Source organism: Macaca mulatta, chromosome 1, assembly GCF_049350105.2.
Source record: "Macaca mulatta isolate MMU2019108-1 chromosome 1, T2T-MMU8v2.0, whole genome shotgun sequence".
Taxonomy (NCBI): Eukaryota; Metazoa; Chordata; class Mammalia; order Primates; family Cercopithecidae; genus Macaca; species Macaca mulatta.
In genome coordinates this window covers 106,528,789-106,545,342 of record NC_133406.1, presented here as the reverse complement: position 1 = coordinate 106,545,342, position 16,554 = coordinate 106,528,789, and the positions used below count along the sequence as shown (strand labels likewise).

Below are 16,554 nucleotides of genomic sequence, written 5' to 3'. Positions count from 1 at the left end.
CGGGCCACAGAGATGGTGTCAGTGGTAGCCTAGAGAGGCCGCTACCCGGCAGGAGCCGAACGGGGGCTTCCGCTCAGCAGAGAGGCAAGATGGCCACGGCAGGGGGTGGCTCTGGGGCTGACCCGGGAAGTCGGGGTCTCCTTCGTCTTCTGTCTTTCTGCGTCCTACTAGCAGGTGAGGCCTCCCCACCCGTGAGCTCCGTTCTCTAAAGGGAACTCTCCGGATCGGCCCAGCCGCGAGCGCCACTGTCTCCCTTCTGGTTCCTGCTGCCCCTCTGTCCCCCCACCCTGTAAATCCTCTTTCTCTTTCGTTCCCACGACAGAAGTTCCCCCTTTGCCTGGACCTAAAGGTCCCTTCTCCCCCGCAGCATGTCGTGTCGCTTCACTCCCTTCTCTAGGCCTCTTCCTGGACTTCGAACTCGACCCTCTCCCACTTTGTCCAGATGCCTCGTTTTTCCCACAACCCCAGCCACCCACCCCACAGTCGAAAGAAACAGGTGTGAAAGTTAGCTTTCTTCCCCGCGTTTAGACTTTTTGAGACGAAAGCAATCTTGTTCTGTGGGTGCTGTGCGGCGCTTAAAAGGTAGATTTCTTATTTCTTCCTCTATTGGTTACACCCAAAGTCTGTGTCCCTCTGCCTTGCCTCAGGTTTTGTTTTTGTTTTTGTTTTTTTAATCAGTAAAGCAAGAATAAGGTAGGATATGGGTACTCTTAACTGTCCAAACCGTGAAGTAACGATTCAAGGAACTTTTGGCATTTATAATATACTTGACTGTTTGCTTATACGCGTTTATTTACTGATACATGGCTTTTTAGTTGGTCACGCCCTAAAATGCAAATGTCTGTATATAACTATGACTGTGCCTTCCCCTAGTTCACATTGTTTTTAAAGATCCTCAAAGGAGAAACTACAGCTGCCCCACACTGTGGGCACACAAATGACCTACTGATGTTAAATTAACTGACCAGTGTATGTCATAAGGTTTCTCTCAATTCTATTCACACTCTTGGAAAAGTGTCTCAGAAAGTTTTCTTAGCCCAGCACCTTTGTATTAACCGGTTAGTAATATACATACAGGATATACAAGCAGAAGTGTGATCACCTGTGCAACCAGAATTTGGCAAATCTAAGGTCAAACACCTTTCCTTTGACCAAGTTTTCTCTCTTTTAGTGTCACTGTCAATGGCGCTACATGGACTTTTTAATAACCCTTTGAGGCACATAGCTGAGTGCCATGTAGAGCATGTATCTGTTACAATAATGTGCGCAAGAAGTAAGAATAATGGACTTTAACCTCATTTTAGAAAGTGTGATATTGAATGATTTACCCAAGCCATACATCAGGTTAATTACATGATAGAAGCTAATACCTGTGTCTCTCAATTTTTTCTAACACTTTTTATCTTCCAATCAGGTTTGTGCAGGGGAAACTCAGTGGAGAGGAAGATATATATCCCCTTAAATAAAACAGCTCCCTGTGTTCGCCTGCTCAACGCCACTCATCAGATTGGCTGCCAGTGTGAGTTGAGACTGGGATTCATGTTTATGGACATTGATATTTGTCTGTGCCCTAGATAGTAAGTAACAGTCATGTCCTGCTTAGGAGTTCTGACACTCATACTGGACTGAGAGTAGGCAGTTGTAGAGAACGGTCTGTCAAGCTAGGCAAGATAATTAATAAGAACTGACATTTAGTAAATGCTGCATACCAAGCTTTTTACATGTGCATCTCATATAACCCCCACGACAACCCCGTAAAATAGGTCTTACTATTGTTGTCACTTTATAAATGATGAAACTAAAACTTAAAGAAGTTGAGTAACTTTCCCAAGATCATACTGGTAATAAGTGATGATGCCAGGATCTGGTGGCTCAAGCACTAAACTGGGACTCTTTTTTTTTTTTTTGAGACAGAGTTTCACTCTTGTTCCCCAGGCTGGAGTGCAATGACACCATCTTGGCTCACTGTGACCTCTGCCTTCCGGGTTCAAGTGATTCTCCTGCCTCAGCCTCCCAAGTAGCTGGGACTGCAGCCACTCACCACCATGCCCAGCTAATTTTTGTATTTTTAGTAGGGGCAGGATTTCACCATGTTGGTCAGGCTGGTCTCAACTCCTGACCTCAAGTGATCCACCTGCCTTGGCCTCCCAAAATGCTGGGATTACAGGCGTGAACCACCGTGCCCAGCCGAGCCAGGACTCTTAACCACCCTATTACACTTTTTTTAAGGAGAAAAAAGTCTCATATTCTATGGTGTCCAGTCATCACTTGCACTCTGAACTTTTTGGAACCAAAATGGGCTTCTTAAAGGCAATGAACTATTTAAAGAGAAGGCGTTGAAAATGCCATATAGACTGGGTGCGGTGGCTCATGCCTGTAATCCCAGCACTTTGGAAGGCCAAGGCGGGTGGATCACTTGAGGTCAGGAGTTTGAGACCAGCCTGCCCAGCATGGTGAAACCCCCCATCTCTACTAAAAATACAGAAATTAGCTGGCTGCTGTGGCGTGCCTATAGTCGCAGCTTCTCAGGAGGTGGAGGACGGAGAATCACTTGAGCCCAGGAGGTGGAGGTTGCAGTGAGCAGAGATTGTGCCACAGTACACCAGCGTAGGTGACAGAGTGAGACGCTGTCTCAAAAAAAAAAGAAAAAGAAAAAAGAAAATGCCAAATAATTGCAGGAGGAATTAGTGAAGCATTCTATTTATCCTTTTTTAAAACTTTGTTTTTCCTTAAATTCAACTGACAGCGAGGCCACTTATTTTTACACTTTGTGTGTTTCAAAAGAAGGTTCCACGACACTATGGCTTTAAAAACTGTTAAAATCATAGGGCAGGAAAAGTAGTAATCTAAAGGCTAACCTGCTGTCTTCAGATTTTGTTTCCTATGGACAATAGCTCTGTCAGAAGGTAGTTTTGCAGATAAGCAGGAAACTTGGGGTCTGATATTGGCTTTCTCATCATCAAATTGATCACCTCTGAATTTCAGTTTACCCCTGGAATAATGGTTGGAATACTTGCATAAAACCGAAAGTCAAATATCTCTTAATAGATGGTTATTGATGATGCTAGGTAAAGAGGGTGATCTCAGAAGTGCTGTATAATTTCCTGAAGCCTTCTTCCAATTTGGTAAGAGAAAACTGGGACACTGAGAAGTGAAGGACTTGTTCATGGAAGCAGTTACTACTTTTTTAGCCATCTTTCCCTGAGCTATAGTATCTATTCATTGTCCCGTGTCCCTGCTATACAGAGCACTGGGAGTAGGTTGACTGGTTCCAATCAGCCCCAAATAAAGTTTTTGTTGTACTTAGTTTCTTTTTTTTTTTTTTCTGAGATGGAGTTTCACCCTCTCGCCTGGGCTGGAGTGCAGTGGCACGATCTCAGCTCACTGCAATCTCCGCCTCCCAGGTTAAAGTGATTCTCCTGTCTCAGCTTCCTGAATAGCTGGGATTACAGGTGTGTGCCACCATGCCCGGATACTTTTTTGTATCTTTAGTAGAGGCGGGGCTTCACCATGTTGGCCAGGCTGGTCTCGAACTCCTGACCTCGTGATCTGCCTGCCTTGGCCTCCCAAAATGCTGGGATTACAGGCATGAACCACCGTGCCCAGCCCTCTGGACTTAGTTCCTGAACTGGTTTGTAGGTAGAAGAGAGCTAGGTCCAGGGTGGGCTGAGATCAGACTGCTGGTCTTGCTGGAACCTCACTATAAAGTACAGAAGGCCAGGACCCCATCTTCTTGTAACTGGGCTCTAAGAAAACTCCTTTGGGAATGAGTCATTCTGCTCTATGTTCTTAAAACAGCTCTGTGGGAAGCAAAGCCTCTGGAGGTAAAGCCAAGTGCCAGTACAGAGGGGCAAGCGGGACTCTGGCCACTGCCTCATTAAGATCTTGTTTCCTTTACAATGTACTTATTTCTAAGTCTTACTTTGTCATATCTGTCTTTTCTGAGCAGGCTGCGCCCTTTTTAATTAGTGTAGCTAACGTGATAAAACTAAGGAGAAAAAGTGATACCCAGGTTTGATTTCTCATTATAGTGCTCTGCTTCTCTTGGACAATTTAAAGTTTTGAAAGGGGGCTATAAATAGATTTCTTTTCCCTCCCTCCCTCCTTCTATCCTTTCTTCCTTCTTTCATCTATCCCCACAGTATGAGATGAACAGAGGTAGAAAACCTCCTCATCGAAGGCCCAGAGAAAATAAGCAAGTTACTTAAGACTACACCATTGCTAGTTGGAATCCAGATTAGAATCCAGGTTTTTTTCAGTTCAGTATCATAGTTTGTCTTCTTCCTGTCCTCCCTGGAGTTGAAGTTTTGGAGTGGGTGGGTGTGTGTGTGTGAGAGTTGGAGTCACACTATGTCACCCAGGCTGGAATGCTGTGGGACAATCTCAGCTCACTGCAGCCTCCACCTCCCAGGTTCAAGCGATTCCCCTGCCTCAGCCTCCTGAGTAGCTAGCATTACAGGTATGTGCCATCACACCTGGCTAATTTTTGTATTTTTAGTAGAGATGGGGTCTCGCCATGTTGGCCAGGCTGGTCTCGAACTCCTGACCTCAAGTGATCCAACCACTTCGGCCTCCCAAAGTACTGGGATTAGAGGCATGAGCCACTGCACCTGGCCGAAGTTATATATGTTTTAGTTGCCACACTATCTGTTCCTTTTCCCATGTTTTAAATGCTATGGCAAGGGCCAGGCATGGTGACTCACTCCTGTAATCCCAGCACTTTGGGGGGCCGAGGCGGGCATTTAAAACTCTAAAGTGATTCTGATACACAGCCAGGGCTGAGAACTACTGGTCTTAAATAATTTATGAATGACACATCCAATTTTCTGTGGGGGGAAGACTCACAGGGAGACCCTAGGATATCTCTACACACATCACTGGGGACTTAAGGAGTATTACCTAATGTCTTGAATTATGTAGAATTCAAAGTATTCTGGATTCTGGGTATCCATCCTCTAATACAGTGCTTCCCAATCTTTATTATGTCATGAGACACATGGAAAATGTTATTTGTATGGCATCCTGGCACATAGAGAAATGGGTGATATTTTCAGGGCATCCTGGGGTAAATGATAAGTAGACTCCTCCTGGCTGGAGGTGACTTTGGAAACCCTAGGTTTCCTGGAATGAGGAGAACCAATGAGAGCACATCTCTGATCCATTCAAGGCTCATCAGTTGGGAAGCTCTGTTTTAGAAACCTCAGAGTTCTTGATTAACCTCATCTAAAACCGGCCAGAAGCAAGTAAAGTCATTCCCAAAAAGGGCAAAAGGAATGCCGATCCAGGAAGGCTCCTGAGGCCAAGGGCATCTATGCATGTGTTTTCACAAAGGAAGATTCAAAGCTAAAACCCTGAGCTAGAGATTTAGTGGCATTTCCTGGAGAAAATATAGGTTTGAAAACTTTGGTGTCTGTTGTTGTAGAATCTTATGTATATGGCTAAATAAGGTTGGGGGCAGAGAGCAAGAAAATGAAGTTCACAGAACCTTTCTGGCATATAATGAGTCCTCTTGTGCTCTTTTATATTCCATTCCCTCCTGATAAACTTCAGATGGAGCTCGGGCAACAGCTTTTCAGTTCAAATCTAGAGGTGCCTGTATTCACCCAAATATGTTGTGACATCTTTAGGGATAAAAGATATGCAGAATAAGTGAGGCAGAGTGAGAATTATCAACTGTGGGAGCTTTAATTTAACTCATTCTGTCTTGGCAGCTTCAATTAGTGGAGACACAGGGGTTATCCACGTAGTAGAGAGAGAAGAGGACCTACAGTGGGTATTGACTGATGGCCCCAACCCCCCTTACATGGTTCTGCTGGAGAGCAAGCTTTTTACCAGGTAAGAATAGATATATCTGCTGGGAAAACATCCATAGAGGGAAAGTTCCAGTGAACAGTCCTCCCACTTATTAGTGAAAACTTCCCTTGGCTGCCCTAGTCTGGTCAGGGGAGAAGGCAGGGTGGTCCTCAGAAGGAAAGGTGTACCATCAAAAGAAATGATCTTGAGCTCAGGGCCAAATTTCACCTATCTTGTCCCTGAGTAACCCTGGGTACCCCTCCCCTTCCTTCCTGGGGTGCTGACTCACTAGACCTCTACTTTTTAGAGCAGATCATACTCCAGACTCAGAAGTTAGAGACTGAAAGGGAAGAAATAAGTCAACAGTATGATTTCACTAGTTCCCCATTTGTTTCCATCCTGGAGGGCAGGGTGTCAGGCTGTCCGACACCTTCCTGTGTTCCTTCATGGAATTCCTTTCCTATTCCAGGGATTTAATGGAGAAGCTAAAAGGGAGAACCAGCCGAATTGCTGGTCTTGCAGTGTCCTTGACCAAGCCCAATCCTGCCTCAGGATTCTCTCCTAGTGTGCAGTGCCCAAATGATGGGTTTGGTAAGTGTCCCAAAGGATCAGGAGAGCCTACTGTCACCTAAGGCTCATTGTTGCTTCGGTCTTATGTCTTTGTGAGGGATGTATGTGTGTTTGTGTCTGTGTGTGGTGTCAGTAACTGACTCCCAAACAGGAGGTAGTGTTTATTTGTCCTTGCTGCTCATCCCTTCCCTCTCCTGCTTCCCTTTCCTTTGCCTTACATGGCATCATCTCTTTTTGTCACATGTTCACATCCCTAATCTTATAGCCTAAGACTCCCTGATACCATTGTCTTTCCCTTTTAGTGTGGATGGTGATAGACATCATGCCTGCTGCTTTGAGTCACCATCTGCTTTTGAACTCTTAGTTCCAACTGTAAGATTCTTCCTCCCTCACTGGATTCCTAACTACTTGGTGTCCCAGTAACCAGTCCCCCTATTCCCCATCCTTCCCTTCAGGTGTTTACTCCAACTCCTATGGGCCAGAGTTTGCTCACTGCAGAGAAATACAGTGGAACTCACTGGGCAATGGTTTGGCTTATGAAGACTTTAGTTTCCCCATCTTTCTTCTTGAAGATGAAAATGAAACCAAGGTCATCAAGCAGGTAATGACTCTGCCAGCTCCTAGCAGTTCCAGTTAGAAAGAAGATTATTTTTCTAGGCAGTTGTGGTGATGTGTGCATGTAGTCCCAGCCACCCAGGTGGCTGAGACAGGAGGTTCACTTGAGCCGGGAGGCAGAGGTTTCAGTGAGCTGAAATGGCACCATTGCAGTCCAGCCTGGGTGACAGAGCAGGCTGTCTCTATCTCAAAAGAAAAAAAGAAAGAAAGAAAGAGGATTATTTTATAGGCTCTCCTATTTGGAGGGTGGCTCATTCTACTAGTACACCTGCTGAAAGATGGTTGCTCCAAAAAGAACCAAGACGTTTATTTTTCTCACATTCTCTCCCCACATTTTGCTCCTGCTTCTTCAATGCTCACAGCATTAAAGCCTTTTAGACTAGAAGAAAATACAAAGAATATCTGAAAGAATAATATGAAACAAGGTACACAGCGCACGTGAAGAACCACTAGTATCGTAAAAAAAAGCATTGGACTAGAGATTGAGAGATTCAATTTGGTAATTTCTGGGCTTCTTTTTAGCTCTACTGTGCCTTAATTCTGGCCTAGTATTTCCATTTTGACTCATAGAGTAGTTAAGAGATTTGTCCAAAGTTGCATGTTGAGTTGATCTCCTAGCTGTGTCATATCTGATTTTCTATCTCTAGTTTGGTGCTCTTTGTATCAGATCACACTGAGTCTTTTCAGTGGCTGAAACTTTCAATTGGGCCTGGCCATCTGGAATGGGATAATTTCATCTCCAGCTAAACCACTGAGTCTGCAACCCTTTGTACCTCTTGATGAGTTTTTCTCTTTGACCTTATAGATCCTGTGGTTGTACCAGATAACTATAGCTCAGGGACAGATGTCTCTGAAAAAAGTGTAGCTTCATCCCAAAAGGATGGAACTGGGCCCTCCTCCTTCTGGGACGTAGGGGAGGGCCTCCACCAACTAGCTGTCTCAGTGGGGTCCATCTCCCCTTTCAGTGCTATCAAGATCACAACCTGAGTCAGAATGGCTCAGCACCAACTTTCCCACTGTGTGCCATGCAGCTCTTCTCACACATGCACGCTGTCATCAGCACTGCCACCTGCATGCGGCGCAGCTCCATCCAAAGCACCTTCAGCATCAACCCAGGTAGGGCAGATCCAAACCATGTGGGTAATGGAATAAGGGGCAGAGGGAGAGTGGAACCAGGCCGGGGAATTTTAAGAGAGACTATAATAGAGAAGGAGTAGACACCATGAAGGAGCTCTGCGTGGGAGAACTAGAAACAATTCTGAAAAATTGAGGCAGCTTGTTCCTAAAGCGGATCGTGGCAGAGAAGCCAAGCCGGGACTGTTGGAAGTAGAGAAAACGACTTGGATTCCGTGGGGCACTGGTCAGAAGTTTTCCAGTGTTGCCTTTATAGCTACTGTCTCCTTTAGCCTTGTTGATCTCTCATTGTTTTCATCCTGCTTAGAAATCGTCTGTGACCCCCTGTCTGATTACAATGTGTGGAGCATGCTAAAGCCTATAAATACAACTGGGACATTAAAGCCTGACGACAGGGTTGTGGTTGCTGCCACCCGGGTGAGTGTTGGCTTCTGATCAGGATGGGCAGGGCTGGCACAAAAAGAGCTGGTAGGCCCCTCTCTAGCATATCAGATTTCAAAGTTGCTAAATTGGGAAGCCTCAAATGGGGAGGAATCTGGGCTGTGGGACTCCTGGGTTGTCTCCGTTGCCGCAGGACAGGTATATTCTCTTGACTGGAGCAAGAAAGGAGGTTTGGGGCCAGTTTTAAAGTATATATCCCCTGACTTTTCTTCTGTTGTACCTAGCTGGATAGTCGTTCCTTTTTCTGGAATGTGGCCCCAGGGGCTGAAAGTGCGGTGGCTTCCTTCGTCACCCAGCTGGCTGCTGCTGAAGCTTTGCAAAAGGCACCCGATGTGACCACCCTGCCCCGCAATGTCATGTTTGTCTTCTTCCAAGGGGTAAGGGCTCTTTGCTGGGGTGCAATGGCAGGGAAGAAAGAGGATAGTAAGGATGAGAGTGGCTACTGGTTGGAGAAGACCTCGGCACTTGACCTAAGTTGTTAATCAGCATAGAGCTTCTGGATGTGTCTACGTATGTCTCCCCTTTAGATTCCTCCATTTTAGGAAGCTTAGAGTCCTTCTTTTTAGGAAGCTTTTACACCCTGAATTGGTATGTAACCAGCCCCTTTTTTCCCGCACTGATAAGATATATTGGAGGTGGCCTTTTACTTTTACTCTCTGGACTCCTTTACTGCTATCTCCATCCAGGAGCCCTGAGGCTCCTGACTCTCATCACTAGGACCACAGCCCTAAACTAAGGGAACAGCATCTGTGGCTGAGTCACTGGAGGTGGGGGACAGTTAAGAAGCAGACACATTATAGCTGATGTTCATCTTAGGTCTTTACTGAGGCTGCTTTCCCCATTTCTGGGCTTGAGAAATCTTGTAATACATACGTATGAGGGATAGTCACAGCTGGGATGTGGGGCCAAGAGAAGCACAAAGTTGCATGACTGTAAGCTGACTAGCAGTTGAGGTGACCTGAGACAGTCGTCTTGCTTACAGCTTTGATGATCTGGCCTTCTTCGAGGCTCTCCTAACCCTTTGGAATCTCTGTTCCCCCTCCTACCTTCCTCCATCTCTCAGGAAACTTTTGACTACATTGGCAGCTCGAGGATGGTCTACGATATGGAGAAGGGCAAGTTTCCTGTGCAGTTAGAGAATGTGGACTCATTTGTGGAGCTGGGACAGGTATGTGGCATGTCCCCCAGCCCCTTCCTTTTTAATTAAAACTTCCTCCTTTGTTATTCTGTGGTCTCAACTGCAGGAACCACCACCTTTTCCCTTGACTTCTGTCGCCTAGGTATGGCCCAGAACAGGAGACTGATTCTAAGTGTTGTTTCTTCATCCTCTCCCCAGGTGGCCTTAAGAACCTCACTAGAGCTTTGGATGCACACAGACCCTGTGTCTCAGAAAAATGATTCTGTACGAAACCAGGTAACCTGAGCATCTCCCCCTCATTTCCTGTTCCTACAGCTCAGAATCCAGACCCCAACCCCTGCCCTGTTTCCACCAACCCCCAGGGCCTGTGAGACAGGGTAGGAGACAGGATTGGATTGGGTGTTGGCCAAAGGATGAACACCACAGCTGTTGTTGCTGCTGGGAAGAATCAGGAGCTCAGTGGCATTCCATTGGTTCCCTGGACTGGGTAGTTCTCTGATCATTTGTTGCCTAGCAGACTACTACTGCCCATTAAGGATAGGTGAGTGACTAGCTCCCTTCTTGCCTTGCTGCCCCATGGATCCAGTTGTCAAGGCTGCTCTGCCCAACTCCTGGCTGTGTTACACTCCCTATCCAACTTGTCCTCCACTTTCCTCACTGCTTGTTCAAAACCTTCCCTTCCCTCTATGTCCACCTTTAGGTCTGCTTTTTTCCGGGTGGTCCTCTTTCTGCAATTCCAGCCTTCAGCATCATCCCTGCTGTGGAATTCTGTAGCATTTAAAGAATTGGTTATCTGTTTGGCATTCAGCTCACAGTTTTCTATTATTATTTGCTCCCTGAAATTCTGCACAATAAGTAATAAATGAAGCATCCACTGAGGATAAAGCAGAGTCTTGAAGACAGTAGAATTTCCTTATAAATATGAAAAAAATAGGTCTCTTCTTTATGCCCCAATTTTCTAATTCTAAAAAGAATGGTGGAAGCTACAGGAAATTGGTCCCAAAAGGCTTGAGGGATAAAGGTCTACTAGAGACAGGGTAGCTCCCCAAGCAGGGGACTTGAAGTATAGAGCATTTCAGGCCTAAAAGAGACCTCCTGTTTCCCATCCCCCAGCCTCCCATCAGTTAATCTCCCTCGTTCCCCCCAGGTGGAGGATCTCCTGGCCACATTGGAGAAGAGTGGTGCTGGCGTCCCTGCTGTCATCCTCAGGAGGCCAAATCAGTCCCAGCCTCTCCCACCATCTTCCCTGCAGCGATTTCTTCGAGCTCGAAACATCTCTGGTGTTGTTCTGGCTGACCACTCTGGTGCCTTCCATAACAAGTAAGAATCACTTGGCCCTGCACCCTCTTCATTCTTGAAGAGAGTCTATTCTGTAGTCTGGGAGGAAGGTTATTACCCTCCGCTTTCCCACACTGCCCCCTCCAAAATCTCTGGTCCATCTGTATTCTTTGCTCAGTGGCCTTTTCACATCTGACCTGAAACCCTTATTTGTTTGACTGTCTAGTCATCTTAGAAAATCATCCTCACCGTTAGCCCTCTCCTGTCACAATCCTCAGTTATGGTCCCACTGCTCCCAAGCTCTCCAGGGTCCTGAGTTCCTCAGGGCTGCCAGCAGAGGGCATCATCTCAAACAAGCATGGAAAGGATGGTGGGGGCCCTTTGACTAGAGGACAAAAAGCAGTCCTTCTCTGGAACTCACCCAGAGGTGCCGGAAACAGTATTCATACTCTGTGAAATGTACCGTGTTCTTGACATGTGGTAGGTGTCCATCCATGGTTCAGTGTGAGGGTAAAAGTGCCTCCTATAGCTGATGGAGCTCCAGAGATAGTAAGGCCCTGTTAGTCACCTCTTTCTTGGTCCGGGTTACCCTTAAACTGCTCCTAACTTGAGGCCTCGGATAACGGGGGACTTCTTACTCAGGCTGGATTGCCAGGCTTCCCTGGGGCCAAATGAGTTTCAAAGTGAAAATGCTTGAGCTCTGTTTCTGACCCCAGCCAAGTAGCACCTTCTCACTCATTTAGGGGAGTGACAGTCCTAGCACTTAGGGTCAGCTGTCTTCTCTAAAGCAATCCTTTTTTTTTTTTTTGAGACGGAGTCTCACTGTGTTGCCCAGGCTGGAGTGCAGTGGCCGGATCTCAGCTCACTGCAAGCTCTGCCTCCCAGGTTTACGCCATTCTCCTGCCTCAGCCTCCCAAGTAGCTGGGACTACAGGCGCCCGCCACCACGCCCAGCTAGTTTTTTGTATTTTTTTAGTAGAGACGGGGTTTCACTGGGTTAGCCAGGATGGTCTCGATCTCCTGACCTCATGATCCGCCTGTCTCGGCCTCCCAAAGTGCTGGGATTACAGGCTTGAGCCACTGCGCGCGGCCTCTAAAGCTATCCTTGTACCACTCTGGGGCAAGTGAGGATTCATCATTTGAACACATTTTGGATTTGATTATGTGGCTGACTTGACTTGTGTAAACAGGGATTTACTGATGGTAAAGACTGTGGAGTTCAGCCCCTCTTAAGGTCTATCTCCTTGGGGCTCCATAAGGATCATCATGGTGCTTTTATCAGTGCATTCTTAGATATCTATGAGCAGACCTGATCCTAAGACGTGCTAATCACCTCCTGCTCCCAGCCACCGTAAATCTAAATGTTCATTGGAACAGTTATACAGTTGATCTCATGATATATGGCAGAGTTCTCTGAAAATCATCTTAGCCGTCCCCATATCTCCAGCCCAAATGATACAGAAATCTCTCCTGTGTTTAAAGATCTGAGCTCATTCACCTTTTCTACCTTGTCTCTCAGGAAAATCTTTAATTTTCTGTAACTACCTCACCCTCACTCCTACTTCCCTGTTCTCCACACCTTTTTCAGCATGGGATCCTGATTTTCTCTCACCCCTTTCTTCTGGATGCTGAAAATGAGATACTGAGTTCCTGCATAAGGGGCATTTGAGGGAGGAGAGGGGCAGAGCCCTGGCTAAATGTAGCCAAGGCTCATGCTGGCTTTCCTGGCAGATATTACCAGAGTATTTACGACACTGCTGAGAACATTAATGTGAGCTATCCCGAATGGCTGAGCCCTGAAGAGGACCTGAACTTTGTAACAGACACTGCCAAGGTAGCATTGAGTCAGGCTGGGTGGGAGCCTGGGGCACACAGTGAAGAGCTAGCATTTGAAGATAGGAGAGGTGGGCCATTCAGCCCCCTCCTCACCTACCACAGGCCCTGGCAGATGTGGCCACGGTGCTGGGACGTGCTCTGTATGAGCTTGCAGGAGGAACCAACTTCAGCGACACAGTTCAGGCTGATCCCCAAACGGTAAGAAGATGGGCCCTAGCTCCTTCTTTCTGTTTACACAGCAAGCTGTCCCTATCCTCCCTTGCCCTAGTGTCCCAAACCTTGGAATTCCACGTTACTGTTGATGCCGGTGAGAATGCCTGATGCCCCAGAGAGCTCTTAGGTGGGCCTCATCTGCATCTTATGAGCCAGCCACTGTCTCCCAACTCCAGTGTATCTGGCCAGTCTGGTTCCTGCCCCATGACTGGGTCTCCGCTGATAATTCTTTCCCTGGGCTCCCTTCAAGTCACAGGGTTTTTTCTCCTCACTGTTCCAATCCTAGGTTACCCGCCTGCTCTATGGGTTCCTGATTAAAGCCAACAACTCATGGTTCCAGTCTATCCTCAGGCAGGACCTAAGGTCCTACTTGGGTAAGCATCTGGTGTGGGAATGGGACCCTTAGCTGTGGAAAGGGATAGAGAAAAAGTCATTTTGGTTTAACCTTTACTATTTTTTTCTTTTTCCTCTCTGTTTTTCTTACCCCCTGTTTTCCTTTCTTCTCATATTTGATGGATCCTTTCCCCTTGCGCTCCTTTCTGGCTGCTGCCAATCTTGGGCTTTTCTTGTTTCACCCACCGTCCACCCACCAAATCTTCCCTTCCCTTTGGTCTGCAATCAGGTGATGGGCCTCTTCAACATTACATCGCTGTCTCCAGCCCCACCAACACCACTTATGTTGTACAGTATGCCTTGGCAAATTTGACTGGCACAGTGGTCAACCTCACCCGAGAGCAGTGCCAGGATCCAAGTAAAGTCACAAGTGAAAACAAGGATGTGAGTGGTGGTGGGTGTCGGAAGTGCCCTGGGGCCCCTTTCCCTTGGGAAAGTTGGAGGTTCTTCTGGACCCAGTTAGACCCAGGGGTTGGGATGGAGAGGTGGAGAGATGCAGTCCTCAGCAATTGGGTGTTGAAGAACCTGGGTGAAAATGGACCATCTAAAGGATAAAGGGACAGCAACCAGTTAGCTCAATTGGTTAGAGCATGGCACTGATAGAGGGTACAGGGAACGAGTGAGAAGAGGCCTAGCCATGTGTTGTGGCCCATCTTCTGTGCAGCTGTATGAGTACTCGTGGGTCCAGGGCCCTTTGAATTCCAATGAGACGGACCGACTCCCCCGGTGTGTGCGTTCCACTGCACGATTAGCCAGGGCCTTGTCTCCTGCCTTCGAACTGAGTCAGTGGAGCTCTACTGAATACTCTACATGGACTGAGAGCCGCTGGAAAGATATCCGTGCCCGGATATTTCTCATCGCCAGCAAAGAGCTTGAGGTGAGATAGGGCAGGAGGGGAGGTGGCAGGGATCTGTTTGACTTCTTTCTGCTTTCTTGTATCACATAGCCCCTTCCATCTCCCATTTGCCCCACATCTGTAGCAAAAGCTTACTGCAGATCTGTCCCTGGTCAGCCAGCGTGTTCTCTTAGGAGGCCTTTCTTTTCTTTCTTTTCTTTCTTTTCTTTCTTTTCTTCTTTCTTTTCTTTCTTTTCTTTCTTTTCTCTTTCTTTCTTTTCTTTCTTTTCTCTTTCTTTCTTTCTTTCTTTCTTTCTTTCTTTCTTTCTTTCTTTCTTTCTTTCTTTCTTTCTTTCTCTTTCTTTCTCTTTTCTTTCTTTCTCTTTTCTTTCTTTTCTTTCTTTCCTTTTTTTGAGATGGAATTTCACTTTTTGCCCAAGCTGAAGTGCAATGGCGTGATCTCGGCTCATTGCAACCTCCGTACCCCAGGTTCAAGTGATTCTCCTACGTCAGCCTCCCAAGTAGCTGGGATTACAGACGTGTGCCACCATGCCCGGCTAATTTTTTTAATTTTTAATAAAGATGATTTTCACCATGTTGGTCAGGCTGGTCTTGAACTCCTGATGTCAGGTGATCCACCCGCCTTGGCCTCCCAAAGTGCTGGGATTACAGGCATGAGCCACTGTGCCCAGCCAGGAGGCCTTTCTTCACAGATAGTTTGAGTAGGTGTTCATTCTGGAGAGCACCTTTCTTCACAGATAGTTTGAGGAGGTGTTCATTCTGGAGAGCACCTTTCTTCACAGATAGTTTGAGTAGGAGTTCATTCTGGAGAACTCCTGTGGATCCCAGAACTCCTTCACAGCTTCCACTCCCATCTGGCATTCCCCGTCTGGCACAGCTGGGATGAGTCAGTCTAATGTACTGAGCTCCTGTCACAAGTCAGTAATGTAAGTGCCACAAGAGAACCAAAGCCATGGGCCCTCCTTTCAAAATGCCTAAAATACGAGACGGAAGCAAGAACAGAGATACTTCACTTCTCTTTTCAAATGGGGAGACAAAGTCTGTAGGCTGGGGAGATGTTGCCCATGGTTGTTCCATACTTGGTGCTTAGAGCCAGCATCCGAATTCCCATGGCTCCAAACCCCAATTATCCAAAAAACGGCACTGAGTTCTGAGAATGCCTTTCTCCTTTCCTGCCCTCCCTCCCCCTGCAGTTTATCACCCTGATAGTGGGCTTCGGCATCCTCGTCTTCTCCCTCATCGTCACCTACTGCATCAATGCCAAAGCTGATGTCCTTTTCATTGCTCCCCGGGAGCCAGGAGCTGTGTCATACTGAGGAGGACCCCAGCTTTTCCTACCAGCTCAGCAGTTCACTTCCTAGAGCATCTGTCCCACTGGGACACAACCACTAATTTGTCACTGGAACCTCCCTGGGCCTGTCTCAGACTGGGATTAACATAAAAGACTGGAACTATCCAAAAGAGACAGGGAGAGATAAATAAGTTGCCTCCCTTCTTCCACTCCACTTTCCCATCTCCCCTTCCCCATTTCCTCCTCCTCCTCTACTCATGCCAGATTTTGGGAATACAAATAGAAGCTTCTTGCTCCTGTTTAACTCCCTAGTTACCCACCCTAATTTGCCCTTCAGTATCCTTCTACTTTTTCCGTCCTGCCCTGTACCTCTCTCTGCTCCTCACCCCCACCCCTGTACCCAGTTACCTTCCTGACTGGGAAGGACATAAAAGGTGGAATGTCAGGGTCAAACTACGTTGAACCCCTGAGGAGGACAGGGGCATCTCTGGGCCGAGCCTCCTGTATCCTTCCCACCGTCCTTTCTTCAGGCCCTCAGACGGCACATTAGGGTGGGCGTGCTGCGGGTGGGTATCCCACCTCCAGCCCACAGTGCTCAGTGTACTTTTTATTAAGCTGTAATATCTATTTTTGTTTTTGTCTTTTTCCTTTATTCTTTTTGTAAATATATATATAATGAGTTTCATTAAAATAGATTATCCCACATTACTTGTACTGCTACAGTTATTCTTCCCAGGCAACTTTGTTCAGCGAGCCTGGACTGGAAGTCATGAAGTTGTTATCTTTTATGCTATCGTCTTGGGCTCCAGAGGACCCAAGGGGTAAGGCTCTGTCAAAAACAGTTGAAGTCCTTTCAAATTGCAGAGCCCTGGTTCTCCTCTTGTAAGAACAATGTTAACGTAGTTTCTTCTCACTTTGTAATGAACAGGCATGTCTTTATTCACTCTGAGACACTGGCTGGGGTACAGAGATGAAGAGAATATAACCCTAACCCTTG

General features: G+C 46.8%; 1 protein-coding gene across 8 annotated transcripts; it reads left to right on the top strand.

Annotated features, from left to right (window-relative positions):
* Positions 1–7: 7 nt before the first annotated feature.
* NCSTN (nicastrin) lies at positions 8–16,262 on the top strand. Of its 8 annotated transcripts, XM_077996732.1 has the most exons (18): positions 76–174; positions 1,172–1,307; positions 1,415–1,519; positions 5,712–5,835; positions 6,263–6,384; positions 6,819–6,964; positions 7,944–8,094; positions 8,420–8,529; positions 8,778–8,930; positions 9,617–9,721; positions 9,890–9,967; positions 10,839–11,011; positions 12,700–12,802; positions 12,907–13,002; positions 13,304–13,391; positions 13,640–13,794; positions 14,075–14,287; positions 15,460–16,262. In XM_077996732.1, exons 2-18 carry the CDS (start codon positions 1,283–1,285, stop codon positions 15,580–15,582), a joined length of 2,070 nt encoding a protein of 689 aa, XP_077852858.1. In that variant the 5' UTR covers positions 76–174; positions 1,172–1,282; the 3' UTR covers positions 15,583–16,262.
* Positions 16,263–16,554: the final 292 nt, after the last annotated feature.